Below are 22,844 nucleotides of genomic sequence, written 5' to 3' on the forward strand. Positions count from 1 at the left end.
TATCATGCATCCTGTCATGCCCATGTTATGTTAGCAAATGTTATTGCATTTAACATGATTTGGCCTCATTCCCTGAGCGGAGTCCATCTGACAGCACAATGATAATCCACAGGTAATATTTTATGTGCATCAATATAGCTATGGCAAGGAATTATATGTAGACTGGGGTTTTACGTTTGTGTGTAATGTAAAATATGGACTGTGAGGAAGGAGGCTGACCACTATCAGTGTCTGACTCAGAGTCTGGGCTGGGTCCGTCCAATGACGCTGCTAGCTTCCATTGTTACTGCAGGTTACGTCCTTGTACAGTACACGGAGGAGGCTCCAGAACGTACACACTACTGTGGAGCTGGCAGCACGTCGAAGCGGTGTGTTCAATGCAGCTTTTGTGCAAATCCTGAAAGTGATTTTATATCATGCATCCTGTCATGCCCATGTTATCTTAGCAAATGTTATTGCATTTAACATGATTTGGCCTCCCGCCGTCATCTGTCTGTAGTGTGTGTGTGTGTGTGTGTGTGTGTGTAGTGTTTTCTCTCATCCAGAGTGAGCACTCCTGTCGCCCAAAGATCGTGTGGCTCCCGCACCCCATTGGCTCCACATTCCTGGCATGGCAGTGAGGGATTGGCCAACACAGGAAGAGGGGACTTCAAAAGCCGGATGATGCCAGACGACGCGGGCAGAGACGTTCTACTATTGTCAGTGATGTGCACACCTCGTGGCCAAATTGTTGAAAAACACGCGCTAAAGCGCCCTCCTGAGAGCCAAAAAAGCATGCCAAACTGCCCCCTTGGCTGGTTAAAACATGATAAACTGCCCTCTTGAGAGCCAAAACATGCGCTAAAGTGCCCTCTTGGGAGCCAAAACGCGCGCTAAAGTGTCCTCTTGGGAGCCAAAACGCATGCTAAAGTGCCCGTCTTTTCGCCCCTGCCCTTCAAAAAGTCTGCGCACGCCTCTGACTATTGTAGAGACAGATCACTCTGATCATTTTGAATGGGGAAATCTGCGACGCCAGCGCATATCCCGCCCCTTTCACCAACAGCCAATCACCTGCGTTGGCACAGCCGAACCGGGAAAATTATAGCCCAATCATGTTGTTTCACCAGCGCATGCGCACAAGTAGTTTTTACGACAGAGACCATTCACCTGGTGGCAAGCAGAGCCAGCTGGAAGTCTCTGCCAATACATCCATGTTGATATGTATCAACTCTGCTGAAAAGTCCCGCCCACCCGAGAGGTTTGTGCCAAAACTGCAAACAAAAAGTCAGGGAGCACAAACGAGAAAGAGCTGCAGAGACAGCGCAAAGCTGAGAAACAGCGCAAAAGTCTGAGCAGAGAGAGACCAGCAGAGGGAACCGTAAACAAAATAATGCATTATTAGAAGAGTAGAAGACCAATATTTTACATTATTTGACAAATTATTTGATTGCAAGTTCTTAGTTTTATTTTTGAAATTAGTTTTATGTTCTCTCAAATTCCTGTTTTTGTTTGACATTTAATAAGTTTTGTTTGTTTCTTTTGGCACAAATCTAATTCCATATGGGTGTACGTGCACAGGGATATTGGGTACATCCTAACCGCTAACTGCACATGCATGGCAGGGTAAGTCTCACACAGCAGATATTGTGAGCTCATGCTTTCACTTAGCCTACTTTTGCTAATAGATCTATCCATCGCACCAGTCTCGCTTCTTGTTGCAGTCATGCTGTAGCCATCATGTGCCAAGTTGAACTGTCAGGGCACAGACGCCAACGTTAACATTAGTAGGCTAACGTTACTTAACAACGAAAGCTAAACTTAACGTTACAACAGAGAGCCAACGTTAAACTTTACAAACGCTAAGTAGAAGACAGAAACATTTGTTGGACAGTTAGTTCGGCTATGACCTACTGAATCAAACTAATATTGTTTCATTAACTATGGTAAAAATCATACGCAGTCCTGACTTACTCATTATCAAGCTCATGTTAGCAAACACAAACATACCAGACACGAAGTGGGCGCTGCACAGACTATCGCCGCCTTTAGGACCTTCGGGACCCCAATCCGCCCTTTTAATGGCCTGGAGCCATAATCCTCTTCGTTTTTTGGCAAACGGATGAGATCCCCTCGGGATATTAAACAATTTAAATCCATCCTTTTGCCGGTTGTGCAGTTCACAACAACTCCTTGTCATGTTTGCTGCTTAACTCTGCTGGTAAACAATGACAAATGTCCCACTTTCTGCCCCCTGGCTGCGCGCGCATTTTGGCGATGACGTTGCATAGAAACCCATCTATACAGCAGCTCATTTCATTTATTAAGAACTGCACGACAAGTCGGCAGAATTTGCTTTCGGCACCGCATAGTGGCTGATGAGCTTACTGCAGTAGATGGCAGCATCTGACCAACAGGAAATATATTACAGGTATGACACATTTATTATAGTATAATAAGAATATCAATGAACTTTATTTATATAACAATAATCTTAGTACTGAACAAGGAAAAACAGTTGAACAGGCTTTTTCACTCTCTCCAGGACACCCACCAGAGAGGATCGTCCAATGCCTCAAAAACTTTTTTGACCCCCCACCTTTTACCCCTCCCCTTCCTGCCCAGACCCCCCCCACCTTTTACCCCTCCCCTTCCTGGGGTGAATTTGGTGAAGGTCACCAAAAGCACCGTCTGCAGGGTCATTATGTTTGCCACTGACGCGCTTCTCAGTGCTGCAGAGAACTCCCTTGCGCTGGGGTTAAACCGGTGTCCTCCCTTACCCCAGATGACAGAAAACAGGTTCTGGAAAAGACAAAAGTGCACCATTGTCAGGTTACACAGACATGGCGTGGAACAGAGCAACACTCATGTCTTTGTCTTAATTGCCTCCAAGCAGTCTTGATTAAGTTTTGATGTGCAGAGGTATTTCACCCCCTCTGACATCAAGTATTGGTGAAGCATCAGGATGCTCCTGATGCTCAATACCAGTCCGGTCTGGCAGGGTGGTGTTCTTCCAGATCTTGTGAAAAAGATCACTTCGTGAGTATGGTATTTTATCATTTTGAGTGTCATATTTTTTACCAATAACCAGACTAACAATTTAATTTAAAACTCACCCAAATTTACAAGACTTCCCCCAGCTGACGCAGCCCTGAAGGTGTGCCACCTTGGCTTGGTCAGTGCCAAGAGGTCTTCTCCACCATTTTATGTCCTTTTATGCTTCTGCATAACCATCATAATGCAGTAATGAGTTGGAAAACTAATTTCATTTATCCTGAAGTAATTTTTGGAAGTACTTGTAATTTTATGAATAATTTTTTAAAAGTCTGTCATTTTTCAACTTGAAACCTTCTATATGCTGTAGGGGTACAACGGTAGAGGTAGCTCACGGTACAGTCCGTACCTTGGTTTTTTGGCCACGGTTCTCGGTACGGTTTTGGTACGTGTTTCGTGCAGAGAACTTTTTTTTTCTCCCAAAATAATGTTTTTTATTAATTTATATCATTATTATTATTTTTGTCTTTTTTTAAATATTTTTTTTGTGCTTTTATGCCTTTAATTGACAGGACAGTCGAGAGAGAGTGACAGGAAATGGGAGGCGGGGGGGGGGGGGGGTGAAACGCAGGATAGGGCCGCTCGACGCGTGCTTCGAATCGGGGCCGCCTGCAGTGAGGACTATAGCCTCAACACATGGGGCGGGTGCTCTACCAACTGAGATAAACACCGCCCCAGAATTTATATTATTTCTATAGTATTTCCTTGTAGAGCTCTCCTCTCTTACACACACACAAACACATCCATCTGATCACTGATCTGATCACTATGCTGGCAGCTGCCACAGTCTCTCACAGGAAAAGAAGGAGTTAGCCTATGATTATGTTTTTTAAAAACAGCCTCCTGCTGGACCTTGGTCTCTCTATTGCACGCAGGCACACACACACACGTGTGCGCGAGCGCACATGGACAGTAAAATAAAAGCTAAGTGTGCTCAATGGCGCTAATATAACTAATTAATTTTCCTCGCAACCAGCGACTGCTCGTGCTGCCGCTTGTTTTCTTTTTTTCCCGCTTCTGTGTATGAGCTGCTCTTTCAGTTGCAGCAGTGTGATAGGTGAGTCACTGAGTTTGTGGAGGCGCAACAGTGATTGGACATCAACTCGCAGGGGCGGGCTTTCGCCTGCCTAGACAGGCAGGCACACAAGAAACACGGTCCAAGGGGTGTATTGTACCGTGCAGGGCGTACTTAACAGTTCGGTATTTTACCAAGTACCGTTGCATCCCTAATATGCTCTATGTCTGTGTTTTAGTGTCACCTGGAGTTCAGGATGTCAAAAAGCCTGTCCAAATCCTCTGCAAATTTGGCTGTATGAAGAGCTTCTTCCGAGAGTTTATGGTGCATCACCATGGTCTGCATCCCTTGTGGATTACAGGTAAGAAAAAAGGATGTGATTTCAGTTAAAGGGATTTTTTTCTTTTGTTTTTAATGCAATGTTGTGTGAGACAATTGTGCCCAATCAGTGTCTTGCCTGCACGACACTGACTGGGCACACATGTCATACAACACTGCATTAAAAAGAAAATCCTTTAGGTACATCTTTATTTTTGTTGTGTGTAACATTTAAATAAATGCACTAACAATAAATGCAAAAACAGGGTCTAAGGCAACTCTTCTCTGATGTAACAATAAAAAGCCTTTATTTGGCGGCTAGTTCATATCAGAAAATTTAAAAACAACCAACATGTTTCGATCCACAGGGCCTTCGTCAGGGCAGAAGGGTCGAAATTAGGGATGCACACGATTAACCGTTTAACCGATAACAAGAACTTTGACCGATTAATACTATCGGTTATTTATTTTTTTATTAGCTCCTTATGTCGTCAACTCATGGGGGCGTGTCGACACTTGCAGACTTCCACGTGCCTTCAGTCATATTTCGCAGCAAAAAGTTACACAGGAGTACTGACAGTATGTGTGAAGGAAGGTTAAACAATAAATGTAGCCTACAGGGACATAGATGTGCATCACCTGTAACAACGGTGCTGAAAAAAATAAGAGGACAACGCTGCTCTCCAGTCGGTTCATCTGCAGCTCCTCTAACAGCGGAGCTCTGCTGTTCCTCTCTCTTCAGTCTGGTGTTTGACTGCACTTTGTATAAAAACAGTTCTACATTGGACGATCTAACCTCCATATGAGCGCAATTAGCTGAGACAGAGCACAGTGGATGTGCGCATGTGGCGCTGATCAGCTGTCGCAGCGCACATGTGTATTTAAGGGGGAAAAAAAATTGAACCGAGCGATTTTTTTTTTGGCCGTTAAATACACACATGCGCCGCGAGCATCGTAATCTTATCAGTTAACGAGCGTCGGTTATCGGTCAGAAAAGAATTCAAAATGTGCATCCCTAGTCGAAATATGTTGGTTGTTTTTAATGTTCTAATATGAACTAGCCACCAAACCTTGGACCCTGTTTTTTCACAGTTTGACTGCAACCCTACCAAAGAGCACCTTCCTGATTACCATTACAGCAACCCACATGAATGCTCCATTTGCTGTTCTGTACTAAGTTTAAATAAATGCATTTTGTACCAGCTGCAACGGAGTGGCTGAAGACCTGAGTGTCCAGTTTCACCCGCATGTTTGAAAACGGAGGCAGGTGAATATGCCGCTCGGTGAGTTTTGGAGCCATCCGTATGGCACTTCTCTTGTCAAGATTAAAGAAGTCCTCTACATGCTTCCATGACACTTCCTGTTCACCTACCTAATGGCACATAAGAAATGACGGAAGTTGTGTGTGTGTACACACACACACACAACTTACACAGACCTTAAAAATTCAATGAATACATTTATATTATTTGATTTACTAAAAGTTGAAATTACATGAAGGGAATGTTTTTTTAAGTTGTTCCGGATGGATTTCATCAGGTGTGGGACATCAAATATCAGGGGTATATTCTGGAGGACACAGTGTGAACCATCGCTGGTGTCATTGATGTCCAGGGATGCACCGAGGAGTCTCATGGCCTTCACATTTGTGGATCTCTGGTCACAGACAATGCATTTGACCTGAAAGTACAATAGCAGTTGCACATCATCGGGTATTCAAAACATTTTGATTTGTGTTTGATTATTTTAATATCTTGTTCCAACCTACAGTGAGTACAGCATCCTGCAGGTGGGTGACTGCCTGCTTGAGCTTGATGGCAATCTCCTCACTAGGCATCGCAGTCTTGGACAGGAAGTAGCCGATCGCCTGAAGGGTAACGCACCACACATGGCAGTTTTAAGTGTTTACATGTGTATGCAATGTGTGAACATTAGACTGCACATATTAAAAAAATGCTCTTTTGAGACCTTCTTCACACATGCAACTGTGATTCTGAATTTATCCAGAATTGGAGTTGTTGACACTACCTGTTTCCATTTTCCATTTATTGCCCTAGCCATGAACACCACTGCCTGACGAGCCTTAGAGCCATCAGGAGTCAGACCATCTATGAAGTCAGTGCGCCTGTTGTAGTCCAGGTGACCCTTAATGGCCATTTCATCTATCACGAGAGAGCACATCTTCTCTCTGTGTGACATGGCCGCTGTCCTTGCTTTGATCTTCAAAAGTAATCCCTTTAGAAATCCCGGCTAAAGAATAAAGTGGTTAGAGAGACAATTAGTTTTTGCACAGTTCTGCATATTTATCATATTATTTAACTTAACTTATTTTACTTAACTCACTGGAAAAATATTACTATAGTTGTAAAGAACAAGACATTTTTTTCCATTTTTGTGCACTCATATTTGGGTTGTGCCTGTCTTTTCTGCAGGAGAGGAGGCGGAATACACCACCCCCCCCACCTGCCCAGACCCCCAACTTTTTACCCCCGTCCTGCCCAGACCCCCACAACTTTTACCCCTCCCCTTCCTGCCCAGACTCCCAACTTTTTACCCCCCACCTGCCCAGACCCCCACAACTTTTACCCCTCCCCTTCCTGCCCAGACTCCCAACTTTTTACCCCCCACCTGCCCAGACTCCCAACTTGGTTTGATCTTCTGCAGTAATCCCTGGTTTAAGAATAAAGTGTTAGTGAGACAATTTCGTTTTTGCACAGTTCTGGACACTTTGAATGATTTTATTTAACATACTCGAAATATAATACTATAGTCATAAGGAACAAGAAACATCTTTTTGTGCACTCATATTTAGGTTGTGCCTGTCCTTTCTGCAGGAGAGCAGGCAGAAAAGGATGACAGCAACCCCCAGCCACGTCAAACCCCTCCCCATTCACCTATGCAGTATGTTAACTCACATCAAAGCTCCCCAGAGTGGCTGTGATGTGCCTTCTCAGGGTGGTTGGGGCAGGTAACTGAAATGTTTTTTTTCAGTTCAGCATAGCAGCTTGGGCTGTGGTGGAATAGCCACAATGCCAGGTCTATATGTTTCCTGCTATACCTCTGCCCCCGATTCCTCACCCTGGCCATGGCTTTTTGGCCAGCAGAGAAATCTGGCAGCCTCTGGAAGGCGGTCTGCTGCGTGGCTCTCCTTTTCTGCGCTGGTTAAGCGCAGTCAAGATTTGAAAAAGAAGATATTTAATATTGATCGTGTTTCATTTTAATGTTAATGATGACTTCTATGTTTAAACTACATACTTCATTTGCATCGTCCTTATTTTGTTTGGGAGGCGGCTCCTCAAGTGCCGCACCTTTGTCCGTTCCTTCCTCAGTATTTTTTTATGTGAGTTGAATTCCTGTGAATGTAACGAAGAATTTAATTGATGTAGCTGCCCTAGTTGACGCATTATTTTAAAGACATGAAAGTGCAACAATCGTAATTGAATTTAACCTCATCTCTCTGAGCAAGCATTTCACGGAGCTCTGCAACATCCTGACACTGTGATGTGTCTCTCAAGGACACCTCTTCAGCCACAGTGCTGACTGGCTCAGAGTCTGTACATACAATAAGTATACAAAAACAGATGTTATGTCTGCATATGGTCATTGCTGATTTACCATCTTCTACAGGACTGTCCAAAATTCTCCACTAACAACGGCTCAACGTGTCAAAGCTGTCTGGGTTTCAGTTTTACCCACCACAAGTTTAGTTAAAACAATGTTATGTGTCTCTCTCTCCTAACCCCTCCCTCCCTGGAGTGTAGAAGTTTGGGAAGCCCTGGTTAAATCATAGTAACTTAACTTTATTAATGTAAACACTGTAAATGTTCTGTGACGATACCTCTCTCTTTGTGCACACTGCCTCCATGATGGACTGGAATGGCTGTGGCTGCTAGCACTTTCCTTTTACCCTATGAAAAAGCAAGAAAACTATATAACAAGATGCAGAGAGAGGGCCATGGCACTGTTAACCATGGTTCTCACAAAATGTACAAAGCTACTTAAAACACAAACTAAAAAATGATTTTGTGAGTTGGCCCTACACCTTTGTTTATGACATTACCACTGTTTGCATGATGAAAGTACAGAAACCAGAAATATAACCCATTTTATTTCATGAATAAGATTGAAGGTTTTGTTGAATATTAACAATACTTTTATTTCAAGGTCATCTGGCTTGAAGTGCTCCTCATAGACCACATATTCTCCTCGTTTTGCCTCTTCAAAGGTCATGTGAGAGGGCAGATCTGCCCTCCTGGTATTTAACACCCATTTCTGCCTCCTGTTTGTATGACAATAAAAAAAAAAAAAGTTTTAATAGAAATCTACCACATAGTTAAAAACGATAAGAGGGAGGTGCATAACGTTACTCCAGTATTACGAGAATGACAATTTATGTAACGTACGTATAAAGTCTATTAAGGATGAGAACTTGAAAGTTACCTTGCTTTATCCCTCGGGAATGAAAAGAAAGATCGGCCAGAGCCAGGTCTGTTATTACAGCCATAAAAGGCACACAAACGTGGCATTTTATCCAATTAATTTGAGGTATGCTAACAAAAATTATCGCTATTGTGTATTTGCCGCCAAAATGTTGTGCAAACGTAAATTGTCACGTAGTCCTCTATAAGTTATAATCGTCTCTGTTATCATTGGCAAATGATCGTCAAACGTTAAGTGTTGAAGCAACTTTATTGAACAGTTGAACAGCATCCATCCATTTAAATGTATACACCAGTAGGCCAAAAACATTTACTGCTTTCAAATCTTTATCTAATTTATAAAGTGAATGATAAGAAATGATGTATTAGACATTATCTGGTCCATACATCAATGGTCAGGTAGAGTAGAACCAGAGCACAGCAGCCGGCACAGATTCAGCCATACGATGGACGTAGGGTTGCCACCCATCCCGTAAAATACGGAATCATCCTTTATTTGGCAATTAAATTGATTGTTCCGTATTTCCACAAATGTCCAATACAATACAAATGTGAATTACGGAATCCACAACTCTGTCTTCACCAACTTGAAGATGAAACAAAAAGATCTGCTGCAAGGAAACTGCCATGCCCACATTGTGCACAACACAGTGAAGCATGCTCTTGACCAGCTCACTGTAGATGTGGAAAATGTTGTGCCGAAGGTCTATGGCTTCTTTTCCACATCTGCCAAACGAAGAGAATCACTCAAAGAGTTTTGTAGGTTTTGTGATGTTGAGTTCCAGGAAATCCTGCGACATGTCACAACCAGGTGGCTCTCCCTTAATCCAGCCATCACCCGGCTAATGCAAACCTGGATTGCTCTGAAATCATTCTTCATCAGCCTGGGGGAGGAGTGTCCGCAACAACTTCAAGCTTTGTTAAAGCTCAGTGAGGACTCAACAGAGGAAGATGGAGACATTGTGGAGGTTTACCTTCTCTTATGCAATAATATCCTCTCTCTCTTTAAAGAAGATGTCAAGAAGCTGGAGAGTGATGAAACCACCTGTGTTGAGTTATATTCCATCATGGATAACTTCAAGCAAAAGCTCACACAGAGACGAGATGACCAGTTCTATGGCTACCTAACAGAAGTGAAGCTGCAGCGTCTCCATCCACGTGATGCAGACATGGCAAGGGCAGATTTTACTGCATTTCTCAACACAGCACTCTCATATGTTGAGAAATGGTTCAACTTTTCAGAGGACAACTGGCTGTTCTCACTGCAACCTCTCTCTCTGCACCATGACCTTTAGTGACATTGAGAGGGTGACCGCCAAGCTCAACCTCATCCATAAAGTCTACATGGATGAACTTTATGATGAATTCTCCACAGCAAAACCCATTCTGAAGAGGCTCAAAGAAGATGCTGAAGATGAATGGAATTCCAAAGGTGTGGCTGCCAGGTGGGTGGCTCTCTTTCAAGTAGCTGACCTGCCTAACATGCTGTCCATCATCAGCCACATCCTGAGCATCCCAGCATCCACTGGATATGTGGAAAGGATCTTCTCCAGAATGGCCAACAAATGGAGTGACTGCAGGAACAGGTGCTCCACGGAGCTCATGAGAAGTGAGCTCCTGATCACTCTCAACTTTGAGCAGTCCTGTTCAGAGTTCTACAACAGCGCTTTGAAAGACAAAGAGTTACTCAGTGCTGCCAGGAGTAACAAGAAGTACACCTGGAAAAAGAAGTAACCGTTTTGAGGGAAGGAGTAATGTTGAGGGAAGGAGTAATGTTTTGCACTTTCTTTTTTTCTTGTTGAATGAGCAGATAAGTGTTTTTGTTGTTTTTTTGTTCTGTTTTTCTTTAAGTAAAAATGTTCAGAGAGTCCCTATAGTTGTGCACTTAAAAAGTTACATTAAGTTTATATTTTAAAAGTTCGTTGTTGCACACTCCACACAAAGAGATTGTATTCAGGGTTTAATTAACTGCATTTTATAAGAGAATGTGTTCATTGGCAATAAAGCATTTCAAGCTTTAAGTATGACTAATTGTTTCTTGATCCTCCCCTTTACAAAAAACACCAGCACAAAATAAAACATACCACTGCTGCGGGCGCCCAGCCCCACAGGACTCGGCCCATGGTGGTCATGGCCCCGAGGAGCCGTGGTGGGTGTCCCTTATTTTAATTTCTGAAAGGTGGCAACCCTAGATGGACATCAGTGTCGTAAATCCGCGGGATTGTATTAAAGTTTGTATTAAAGTTAGCATGCTAACTAGCTAGCCCTCTATGTGTTACACTCTCTCTCACACACACACACTCCATTCAGTTTCCAATTTTGTTGAGAAAACCAATAAGTTATTTTTCTCTCACCTCTCTCCATCCTTCTTTCCTCTCACTTTCCTCCACTGATAAACATCACGCATAATTATTATTTTTTTAATAAATAAAATGTGTCAAATGTCATTGAATTACAGTGGCCTTTTTGTATGTGTTTTTATGATTATGGGATATTATTATTATTTAATATAAAAGCAGCAAGGCAATGAGATAGGAAATAACCCAGTATATAGGTTATATTTAACCCAGCTATAGAGTTAGGGCTCGTCCACACGTACGAAAATAATCTTTTTTTCCCCCGTCTTCCTCGGCATCGTTTCAAGAATATTTGCGTCCATACGGATCCACTGAAAACAACCGAAAAACCCTGTAGTTCATATTCCAGGCCTATAGGTGGCGCTTGAAATTTACCAAAAACGGAGAAGAATAGACGGAGCATGCGCATAAGCTTGCGTGCTGTAAACAGACAGACAGTAGACGGAGAAACTGAACACAACAAGACGACGAAAATCGCTAGTGCAAGGAAACCAGAATCGTTTGTGTGGACAGATAATGAGGTCGAACTGCTGCCGCGACACAAAGTCAACTACAAGGCGAGTAAGTTGCAAGAAATGCGAACACAAGCATGTAGTCCGCCATTGTTGTTGTTGTTGTTATGAGTCATCACAGGGTTCAGAGGTCGAAGGCAAGAGGTTCGAGGGGTGGGGTGATGGCGTCATCGTTTCGAAAAGTATGCGGATTCACTGTCCACACGAGAACAGGAGGGCTGCGTTTTCGGATTTGTGTGGACGGTCAGCCAAAACGATGCAAAACATTTGCATTTTCGCAAAAGAGCGTTTTCGTGTGGACAGCCTCTTAATTCTACCTACTAGGTTGGGTCAAATAAACAGCATTCTGAAATAACCTAGTGTATGGGTTATATTTAAGCAATAGAGTTAATTTCACCCACTAGGTTGGGTCAAATAAACAACCCAACATCTGTGTCACATGGTAAAACCCAGCACTTGAGTCAAACCAACCCAGCCTGTGTTCTGTCCCCACCCAGACACACCTAGACACCCAGCGCCTGGGTTAAGGTTGGGTTATTTTTTAACCCAGCACTTTTTTGTGTGTACCCAGTTGCTATGGACGCTGCTAGCATCACAAGCTGACAGAGGAGCAAGCAGAGGCGTTGTTGCCGAGGACGGAGGCGTGGCAGTCGAGCGGGGCTAACAACTGGGCTGGAGGCAAATCCGCGGAGAACACCGCTTCCCTCCATCCTGCTTTCCAATGTCCGAAATTTACATGTTGTTGTTTTTTTATCCTGCACTATCCTGAGCCATTGAAACTAAATTTCGTTCCCATTGCACTGTAAAGTGTAATTCGAATGACAAAAGAAAGTCTAAGTCATTAAATTACTCGGCATAAATATATTAATACAAAATAATTGCAGTTTTTTTCAATATCTTCCATGTCATGTGACCCAGTGACTCTAAACCAGCATCAAATTGTGTTCCTAAGTGGGCCAAATAACACACACGTCTTTTTGTTGTATTTTAGTGCTTCCTCTATTTTATATGAATATTAATATGCACTTGGACAACTGACATCCTTGTGTTTAGTACACATTGGATACCAAATGAAATGAAAAAAATGAAATCAAACACTGTAAATCATTTTGTTTGTGCTGACTATTTAAGTGTGAAGTGTTCGATAAATTGATAAATCGATAAATATATTTTTTGTGCTCCCATATGTCTTTGTGCTCCCAGATATTTTACTTTAGGGGCACATGAGCTCTAGAGGTGTATGGATCGTGACTCATCTGGATCTTTAACCCGGGTCGTTAAAATAACCCGTGAGTCGTGAATCTCTAGTATCATTAACTCGAATCACTTGAGTCCTACTTACATTTAAAGTCCCCCTCCACTCAAAATGTATTTTTCTTCTTGTTTGTTAGCTAGCTAGCTAGCAAACAGACCTAAAATGTACAGTGGGACAGTAACATTAAAGGCAATATAGGCGAATATAAAGCCAAGAGACCACCATACATTAAATTGTAAAATTCAAAAAGGCTGCAGATATAATGTTAGCATGGTTGTCAGCTAACATTATAGCCATTGTTAAAGTTAGCTAGCGTTAGCTAACGTTAGCATCTAGCTAGTTAATAAATGTCACAGAACAAAAACCATTAACCCCCCACCATGATCAAGGATTGTATACATTTTTACAATGAAATTAGCTTAAGATCATGTTGATACAACAGCTTAGAAAAATATAACTTTAGGTAAAGTAACTTGCCATGAAATCCTGTCCACCGTCTGTTGTGCTGTGTGGACCTCTGACCGCAATCAACGGATCCAGAAAATTCGACAAAGGGTGAGCGGGAACATGAATGAACCTGCAGTTGGGTCAAATTAACCCAACCAGCTGTTTATCTGTGATGAACCCCCACAACCAGTTTGACCCAGCATGAACAGCCCAGCAGTGTGTTTACAGTACCCCAAACAACCCAGAATTATGACCCAGCATGATCAACCCAGCACTTTTTTGTGTGCATGGTGCCGCCTCCCGAGGACAGAGGGGTCGTCATGATCCGCCTCTCTTCGGTATTTTCCGGCCCTCTCCGTGCACACCTCGGTAATTTCCGGCCCGTGTCGCCATCTGCTTTTTCGTCCTTCTCCAATCTCCGTGTTGTTGTTCCCGGTGACGCGGCGGAGGTGTAGCCTGACGCGGGCTCTTACGTGTCGGCCAGAATAAAAGTGGAGCTCCGGAGGCCCGGGAGTGACGGAGGGAGTCTGTATCGGTAAGGACGGAGCGGTGTCCGGGGCTCAGAGAGATGGCACGCGGCCGTAGAAACGTGTCGGTCTGGTCGGGTTCGGCCCAGTGGAGGAAACAAAGAGATCATGGCGCCGCGGTGTGTTTGTGGCAGGATGGAGGGAGGGGAGGCTGCGGTCGCCTCAGACGAAGCGGAGCGAAATGTGTGGCTCTGACGGCGAACCAGGGGGGCTAGTTTGTGGGCTGACACACGGGAAGCTGTGACGGGACCGCGGCGATGTCCGCACGCTCAGCTGTCCTGTCGTCCTGTAACGGACGGAGCTGTGTGCGCACAGATTTGCGCCGTTTTTTCCCCTCAACGGTGCTTTGAAACCATTCCCCGCAATATGTTCATTTATTCCCATTAATGAGGTGTCATACATTTGGAATGTTTGGGTGTCTTCATCTCCTCACATCGCCACTGCCCAGTCGATCATCATCCCGTTTCTGTCATTTACTCGGCGCTGATGGAGATCAGCCGCTGCAGGCCGCCGCGTTCAGTTTGCCCGCTGCAAAACATGAGCTCAGGCCCGGAGACTGAACACGCTTCTTGTTTTTGTTTTTCTTGGCCGTCAAAAGAAGTCGCGTTGGTCTCTCATCCCCCGGGATGTGAGCGGCGAGTGCGTTAAGGCGGAGGGGTGGAGGTGGAGGGGGCGTTGCCCGGCCATGTGGCTCCGCTGCTGTCACACACGGAGCATCCGAGTGATTTTTGAAAAGCAGAGGGAGAAATGTGTAAAGCCAATCATGCAGCGGAGAGAAGCTACGCACAGTGTGAGATCACAGCGAGCAGCACGGCCCAGATCACACTGAGCAAACACACACACACACACACACACACACACACACAGCTCTCTGCGGCTCCAGTGCGTCTTGTTGATATGCATTGATCCAACACGACCCGGTCCAAAGCAGCAGCAGCACATTGTGTCAGCCTTGAGTTAGCTGCAAGAAGCTCCATCTTTCCCGTCCAGACTGTGTTAAATCCCAGAGGTGACAAACGCCATTAGAAGGGAACAAGTCTATTACTAGTACAGTTTAACTACACTTTATGAAGGTAATTAGAATGAGTTAATTTTACTCAAACTATGTGTTGTCTCTTGATAATCAATGTAACATCAGGCACAGTCTTAGACATGGTAATAATGATATAACAGCCAAATGAGCTTTAAGAGCTAACAGCAGTTTGAGTTAAGGTGGTTTAGGAGAAACGTTTTAAACCACAATGAAGAGATTACAATATACTTATCCCACTGTATGTTGTCTAATTAGCCTATAACTTTCAAGGGGTTGTTTTGTTTCATTTTGATGCAGTCTGACTAATTGTCTGCCTCTGCTCGAGTTGGCTGGCCTCATCCAGAAAAAATATGGAATCGAATGTATTGATATATTGTTGATTGATACTGATTAATACTGCTGCCAATTTCTTACTTCTTACTATGTGAATTGCAAGAAGACTAGCAATCATTTTGTGGAAGCCAATGAGTTCCAATGAAGAATAGCCATAATAGATTGCTTGCGAATAAAGACTCAAAAGGCCACCTTTACCAAAGACTTGACTATGGCGGCAACAATGAAGCCATTTCAGTGGTAATGCTTTAAGAAGGGCTGAAACTAACAATCATTTTCAATCAAAGTGCTGCTAGTTTTCATGATTTGATGACTTGTGGTCAACTGTGTGAGTTGTGGTCAGACACTCTGATGGCGTTCTGCTATCTTGACCGCCAAAAAGCTGGTCTAAAGTTAATTGTGTGTTTTCCGCTATTTAAAGAGTACATTACTGAGACAGTATGATACACAGGCTGCTTTAAGTTATTTTTAGAGTTTCTATGAATGCAGTAATGTCACTGTAAACACATATTTTGGGACATTTAATCAGCAAAACTAAAAGCTGAGGAGCAAAGACTCCAGAGAAAACCGAATTAAACATTTCGCTTCTGGAATAAATATTTTTAGACAGGAATCAGCAGCTTCACTCCGAACTACTGTACTGTATGAATTTCTTTTGATATGTAGAAGAACACAGAACAGCCGAGTTTTCTGCTGCTGGAGGATTGCTGCAAGTAATGTCGTCAATATTTTCCTCATTAAAGATGCACAGCTGTTTCACCCACCTGCAATTGATCAATATGATCATTTTTTATGAGCCCTCCCACCTGATCTGAGACCAGCAGACACAGAGGGAAGCTCAGCAGCGCTCCTCTGCCTCAATTAGATATTAGTGTGTTTTCTCATGCAGTCAAACAGAGTTGTTGATAGGACAGATGATTAGGAGAGGACAGAGGCAGAGGGTCCACATACCTGTCCCTCTGTGAAGCGTGCCACTGTTAATAGCAGTGCTCCAGCTCCTGGCGCATCTGGCTCTTGAAGGGAATTATACATGACACTCTGATTGGTTTAGTTTGCCCATGCCCAATGCAGAGTCTAAATACAACCCCTTTGGGTGTGCACCTGACTTTTTGCACGCATTATCTGCAGTTTAACAAGCAAAAAGGGAATTGGACACACCAGAAATGCACCTGGGCCATGTGCTTTAGACCGTGCGCCATAGAGTTGTTTAAATGAAGACCCAAAGACTTTTCATTCGCTCATATCTAAGCAGCAAGTCCTAACATTTAGCTGGAACCAGCAAAGGAAATTATTCATTGATTTTGTAGGAAATGATTTCCTTTGATCGCTTAATTGAGTAATCGCTGCAGCTCAACAAAATGTTTCAGTGCCATACTGTATACTGCAATTGTATAACAGAGGAAGCACTCAAGGTGGCGCTTGGTGAAGGGGGAATTAGCTGATTAACCTGTTCATTAAAACATCTTCACACTTGTAGAAAGATGAGGCGGTCTGACTGTTGGTGTTACAGATGATGTCGCCTGTTGTTCGTACTGGTGGCAGAAGGGTGTAACCAGAAAAGAAAATGTAGCCGTCATTATGAACAAGTTCAGCGTTTCAAGCCCTTATTGAAATAACAGAAGCACAAACTGAACACAATAAAAAGATTTAGGGCATCTTGATTTGGCATCCTACTGATTTTTTACATTTTGTTTTTTTAATTCAATTAAATTTCAAGCACTACACTGTAAAAAGTTCTAACTTTGTTGATATCTGTTTAACAGATAAGGCTTTGTACATTTTTGATTTGTAAATATTCTACATTGTAATCTTGAATGCCGTCTGATACAAAGATCCCATTCATAATTGTATTCATGTTCAAATGTGTGTTTTCTTATTTCTTATTTTACTTTTTAGCCACTACTTTGCCTCATTTTGAACCTAGAAAAAACTTTGTGGTCTAATCAATGGTGTGATAAACTTTGATAAGTCTTCGGAGTTGTAAATGGAATTTTATGCATAATTTATTCTGAATAGATGCAAACATTCAGCCTCCCACACACGTTCAAATGCCCACAACTTCATATTGAGCATTATGACTTCACTACTGTGCAGAAAAAATGACCAACTTTGACATCAGCTTTTCTTTTACCAATTATAACAATAATAATTTTGATCTTTTATTATCATCAGGGGGATTCCAAAAGTAATTTTCTGATAGATAGTCAACCTTGACTCACAGCTTTTAGACACACTGGACTGAAACCTACAGAGATATTATGGGATTGTTCCAGACCTGATCAGTCATTTGGAAAAGGATTCAGTCCACATTACCAGGAACCATAGACAGAGACATTTTCTAATCTACAGATGTTTAAGCTGTAGCTCCCCAGAAGTTCAGTTTTACCAGCTTCTCTTATCTCTTCAATCTCAGCTCAGCCAATGAAGATGGAGTCAGCAGTGGAGGTTCAGCAGGGGGTGGAGACTGCTGTGACGGAGACAGAGAGCCAGCAGATCAGCTCTGCACAGATCGCTACTTTGGCACAGGTAACAAAAAAACTTGTGTGTCCAAAAGAAATTAGTTACTATTTCGGTTCAGGAAGTGCAACTCCAAAATTAAACACCAATTTTGATGGCACATATGTTTAAAGAAATAGTCATAGTGCACGTAGCAGTCAGCATGGTCACATCGCTTCTAAATTTCAGGTATCCATGACAACTGGCCACGCCTCAGCAACTGGTCCCACAGTAACGCTGGTACAGCTTCCCAACGGACAGACAGTTCAGGTCCACGGTGTCATCCAGGCTGCACAGCCATCTGTTATCCAGTCCCCACAGGTCCAGGCTGTACAGGTAAACACACACATATGCACTACTAGTTGTAGGCGTTTTGCCACAATTTACAGCTCGTGAAGTAAGAAGGGTTTTTTGGTGCATTTATGTCTGATTCATTGGTTTGTCTGTTTTTTTTCCAGATCTCCACCATAGCAGAAAGTGAGGACTCACAGGAGTCAGTAGACAGTGTGACTGACTCTCAGAAGCGCAGAGAGATTCTGTCACGACGCCCCTCATACAGGTAGAGTGTGTGTGTGTGTGAGTGTGTGTGTGTGGTGTGTGGGAGACCACCAAGACCACCATGATGTCCCATAACTATAACATTCTAACGGTTACTTGTTACTTTATTGGCTTTAATATTTACAAGTTTTTAAGGGTTTTTATCTGCATCTGTAACTGCAAAGGTGAAAATTGCATGTTGTCTTTTGTCTTTTTCAAACGTACTTGTAGGGTGCAAAAGTTCAATTATTTTTCATTTTCTCCCCTTTTTTTCCGGAGAGTATCTCACTATCTTATGTTTCAGTGTGAACCAAAACAGTGAGGGTATGGTGATGCTCATCTAACGGTGATGTGAAACAAATGCGATATTTGACATGAACAAATGTGAAACAGTTTCCATGCTGTTTCTCTCAACAGGAAAATCCTGAACGACCTTTCATCCGACGCACCAGCCGTCCCTCGTATCGAGGAGGAAAAGGCTGAGGAGGATTCATCCGCTGCCGCCGCCACCCCCGCAATCACCACAGTTACTGTCCCGACACCCATCTACCAGACCAGCAGCGGCCAGTACAGTAAGTGATAGATGGCTCGGTGGAGCTGGTGGGGTGAACTCCTCCTGCCACACCCTATTTAAACACTACAGGTTGTGTCACAGTTATCAGTGGTCGGTAATCCCCTTATAACTCATATATCCCCTTTGAACCAAACTTAACATTCAAATTAAATAAACAATACTCCTGAAAAGTTTTAAACTAATGTAGAACATAGAGATCAGTCGCGACCACTCGTCCTGTCCTCTGTCGATCTCCCTCTGCTGTTACTGTGGATTCACTGCCTGACAGGGAAGGCTGGAGGAGGGAGGAGGTGCTGCTTTCAGCTTGTCAAGGAAGTGTATCTAATGTCACCTTGTCTTGGAGCGTCTTTGCCTGATAGATGAATATGGCTAAAAATATCTTTAGAGCCCTAATAGAAAGCTGTGATGAATCTGGGCAATCCTCCAGCTATTTCATCAAGCTTCTTTTGTTGAGACTGATTCTGGTAGTCAGTTGTTTACTCACCGACTGTCTGAGGGAGTATTTCATCTGACGGAATAGTTTGAACCGAATCATCAAAATATGGCGTGATGCATCATGTTTGAACATTAAAGGCGTAAGGCATTAAACAGGCAAGCACTTCTTGATGGAGGGCTCACCATGATGTTTCCTGGCCATTATGGATAAAAGTAATTTTCTTCTATTTGATTTGAAGACCTCTCATTTGTTCCCACTCTCCCTCTGGCAATCTGTCCCTCTCATTCAACACGCAGTTGCCATCACGCAAGGTGGGGCCATTCAGCTGGCTAACAACGGTACGGATGGAGTCCAGGGCATTCAGACTCTGACCATGACCAACGCAGCAGCAGCCCAGCCTGGAGCCACCATCCTCCAGTACGCACAGACCAGCGACGGCCAGCAGATACTGGTTCCCAGTAACCAGGTGGTGGTCCAAGGTGGGGGATTTCTGTTCTCATTGTATCAATGAACTGGTTTGAATTGATTTTACACCTCTATCTATTGCCTTTGAATGTAGCCATTGTATTTTGTTATATGTTTTATTATGCAATCTTGCTAAAAAAAACACTTTTTCTTTCCAATAATGGTAACTTTCACCTGCTAGTAGCAAAGACAGAATATTTCACTATTCGCAGCCAGCGAACAGGCTAATGACACGTTGATTCTCCAAGTTAAAGTTGTTTCATCACTCTCTGCCAACCCCGCCTTTCAGCTGCCTCAGGTGACGTCCAGGCCTATCAGATCCGAGCAGCCCCCACCAGCACCATCGCCCCGGGAGTGGTCATGGCCTCATCCCCCGCTCTCCCTGTCCAGGGCGCCACAGAGGAGGTCACCCGCAAACGGGAAGTCCGCCTCATGAAGAACAGGTATGAAAAGAGGAGGAACTGTGTCTGTGTGTTTTTTATCTCAGTCGTGGCTTTACTGTTGTTTCATAAACTTCCAAATATCCAGTCTAACTCCTTTGAGTAGGTTCATGACATAAACATGTGTCTAGATACATCATAACAGCCTGCAGAAAAGGTCCCAACAACCACCAAAATGAATAAGACAGACAAATTGTGTGTTATCCCTCCTACAGAGAGGCAGCCCGCGAATGTCGCAGGAAGAAGAAGGAGTATGTTAAATGTCTGGAGAACCGAGTGGCCGTCCTGGAGAACCAAAACAAGACGCTAATTGAAGAACTGAAAGCCCTTAAAGACCTTTACTGCCATAAATCTGAGTAGTTGCCGTCCTTAACACCGAGCTGGGGAAAGTAGCATTTCAGTTCTTTTTAAATATTTTGACTGTTTGATTCTGCCTGCCTGGCCCTCCAGTTTGCACACTGCCAGCTCTTTTTGATGAAGCCGCCCTGATCCAGTTTTGTGTACACTACCTGCTCTCCAGTAGGCTGTCTGTACAATTCATTTAAAGTACGCTAAATTGTTCCAGTATCATTAAGGTCTGTCCACGTTAATCATCCATGTCTGATGATGGACACTGGCACAGTACTAGCTGAAAACTTATAGTCTAAAACCATCATTAAGGGCCGAATCAGCTGCTGAAAGGGGTCAACATGTCGCTTCACACAACTCCTAGAAGAGCATTGTTACTGTTATACATTTGGCTAATACCCAAATAAGTGGAGATACTTCGCTGGTAAATGTTATCCAGTGAGGCTGAGTGAATGACATACCTAAGTCTGCTTTAAACAAGAGAATCTCCCTGTGGTTCAAAGGTGTCAAGGCTCTTATATTTTTTTCCTAAGTATTTTTTGGGCATTTTCATGGCTTTATTTACAGGACAGCTTGAGAGATCACAGGATTGGGGATGGGGATGGGAGGAGGGGCATACAGAGGGGGGCCACAGGAAAGACTTGAACCCTGGGCCGTTGCATCAGTGGTCAAGTGTTTGCTTGTTCAGCAATAACGCCCAGCAAGTTGTCCTTTAAACATTAGCACTGTTGCTCTTGTTACCTGCAGTATAAACGACTCTGCCCTCCGATTTAAAACAGGTGCTTAATTGTGGGCAAGAACTGTGTTTATCGCTTCCTGACAGGTGATTGTACAGACACCTGACACATATTTATAAATAAGAACGTTCATTGGCCATGGTGTAACTTAACATTCACACTGATGAGTACATTGTGAAAAGACCCAGCATGTAAAAAACACTGTTTATGAAGACTTTGAATGCGCTGACATTGTGACATTAAAAAACGCTACCAACTGCCAATGTTGAAGGACGTGGCACTGTGGGTCTCCACAGTCATGTGGACTTTTCGTGGGGAAAGTTTCTGCTATTCCATCACAGACAGCTGGTCAGCAAATCCTCAAATCCTCATCTCACCTTCCTCTACACTGGCCAGTGAAAATGCAAGAAGCCTCTCCTTATGTTGTGTTCACACCGCATTTTCACACGCGCATGGGTTTGACCGTGGGATTGTTTGTGTTCATTCCTGTTACTCACATATGTTTAATTGCCCTAAACAGCAAGTATACTGTACTGTACACACACTGGAGCATCGGAGTGCAATATGGCGATTCCTTGGAGGAGGACCAGCTCCGGTAGATATAATTATTATTATAATGTTATTATTTTAATATATTATATTCCGTTTCTGCCAAAAGATCCTCTTGAATCGTACAAACTGGACCTTTAATTCCATTAATGCAGCAACTCAGAGCCCCATTTTAACTAAACATTCTGGAAGTGAAAGCATCCAAGTGTATGTAAAAGTTATTACCTAAACTGATTGTTGCAGAGGAACACTGCACTTACTGTGGATCTGCACAACAGTAGTTGTGTTTTTTATGAGGCAAAGCACAATTTTAATGGATGTTCAGGTTTGTTCATGGTTTAAATAATTGGGAATGTGTTTGTAACACAGCCCTCCTATGGTTCGCTGTCTCTCCATGTTATCAGCAATGTGTAAAATGAGTGATAATTCCACTCACTTGATGTCAAAGAGGTTAGATAAAATGAACCAGGTTGCACAGAAATGCACATTTATTGAGAGAAATTTTAACACCAGAGACTTGGGACTAGATATTTCCTAATCCAGTTCATGTTAGGGTTAGCATCATCTGTTTGTGCCACAGTAAACTGTCAACCAGTCACTGTCAGTGTCCATGATATTTCATTTTTCAATGTGTTACAGTGTTGTGTCTGTTTTGCGATGTTAAATGGTGGTAAAATATGGAGTGGATTTGGGATCGCAGGGTTTTTGTTTGAATTTGTAGCAGATGGGATTCTTTGTGAAATCTACAGAAGATTTAGGCTACAATCACATGTGTTTAACACTAATAATCTATGTGCATTCTGTCGAAAAGAGATCTTTTTTAAAATCTTTTTTGTGTGAGATTTTTTAAAAGATCCATGTACGTCTTTGCCTGTTTATTTTTTTATATTACTGTACATAGATGCTACAGCATGTGTAGACCTTGTGTATTTCTGTTTATTTGATATGAAAAAGGTTTTCTCATGACTTGTATGAAAACAACTTTGCATATTTGTA

General features: G+C 43.0%; 2 protein-coding genes and 1 long non-coding RNA gene across 8 annotated transcripts; 2 read left to right on the top strand and 1 right to left on the bottom strand.

The window, feature by feature from the left end:
- Positions 1–2,634: 2,634 nt before the first annotated feature.
- Positions 2,635–10,650, bottom strand: LOC115588471 (uncharacterized). 6 transcript variants are annotated; one of them, XR_003985363.1, is made up of 11 exons: positions 8,516–10,650; positions 8,202–8,271; positions 7,812–7,915; positions 7,279–7,716; positions 6,392–6,613; positions 6,132–6,230; positions 5,858–6,043; positions 5,564–5,735; positions 4,290–4,392; positions 3,093–3,198; positions 2,635–2,995 (listed from the first exon to the last, which is right to left on the bottom strand). XR_003985363.1 is itself a non-coding variant. In XM_030429100.1 (7 exons), exons 1-7 carry the CDS (start codon positions 8,226–8,228, stop codon positions 3,153–3,155), a joined length of 855 nt encoding a protein of 284 aa, XP_030284960.1. In that variant the 5' UTR covers positions 8,229–10,650; the 3' UTR covers positions 2,635–3,152. The 6 variants fall into 6 exon arrangements, 1 of the variants encoding a protein (XP_030284960.1); XR_003985364.1 differs by having other exon boundaries at positions 7,279–7,521; positions 7,619–7,716; positions 7,812–10,650; XR_003985362.1 differs by lacking the exons at positions 7,279–7,716; positions 7,812–7,915.
- On the top strand, positions 3,613–12,838 carry LOC115588472 (uncharacterized). The gene is made up of 4 exons (XR_003985366.1): positions 3,613–4,406; positions 5,567–5,646; positions 6,134–6,237; positions 12,243–12,838. It is a non-coding gene; the product is annotated as an uncharacterized LOC115588472 (long non-coding RNA).
- An 891-nt stretch (positions 12,839–13,729) lies between these two features.
- Positions 13,730–22,444, top strand: creb1b (cAMP responsive element binding protein 1b). Its single transcript, XM_030429099.1, has 8 exons — positions 13,730–13,908; positions 17,680–17,792; positions 17,952–18,098; positions 18,221–18,321; positions 18,717–18,871; positions 19,606–19,788; positions 20,064–20,217; positions 20,430–22,444. The coding sequence occupies exons 2-8, from the start codon at positions 17,688–17,690 to the stop codon at positions 20,572–20,574; spliced, it is 990 nt and encodes a 329-aa protein (XP_030284959.1). The 5' UTR covers positions 13,730–13,908; positions 17,680–17,687; the 3' UTR covers positions 20,575–22,444.
- Positions 22,445–22,844: the final 400 nt, after the last annotated feature.

Source organism: Sparus aurata, chromosome 9 (assembly GCF_900880675.1).
Source record: "Sparus aurata chromosome 9, fSpaAur1.1, whole genome shotgun sequence".
In the NCBI taxonomy this organism is placed as follows: domain Eukaryota; kingdom Metazoa; phylum Chordata; class Actinopteri; order Spariformes; family Sparidae; genus Sparus; species Sparus aurata.

What these genes read in the sequence shown, in the direction of transcription:
- LOC115588471 (XM_030429100.1), bottom strand. Translation starts at nt 8,228, where the DNA reads ATGGAGGCAGTGTGCACAAAGAGAGAG. An exon ending in TAAAAAAACATTCCCTTCAT is followed by an intron (nt 5,736 to 5,857) that starts GTAATTTCAACT and finishes ATGTGCCATTAG; the next exon opens with GTAGGTGAACAGGAAGTGTC. An exon ending in TTTGACATCCTGAACTCCAG is followed by an intron (nt 3,199 to 4,289) that starts GTGACACTAAAA and finishes ATGGTTATGCAG; the next exon opens with AAGCATAAAAGGACATAAAA.
- creb1b (XM_030429099.1), top strand. Translation starts at nt 17,688, where the DNA reads ATGAAGATGGAGTCAGCAGTGGAGGTTCAGCAGGGGGTGGAGACTGCT. An exon ending in CACAGGTCCAGGCTGTACAG is followed by an intron (nt 18,099 to 18,220) that starts GTAAACACACAC and finishes TTTTTTTTCCAG; the next exon opens with ATCTCCACCATAGCAGAAAG. An exon ending in TAACCAGGTGGTGGTCCAAG is followed by an intron (nt 19,789 to 20,063) that starts GTGGGGGATTTC and finishes CCCGCCTTTCAG; the next exon opens with CTGCCTCAGGTGACGTCCAG.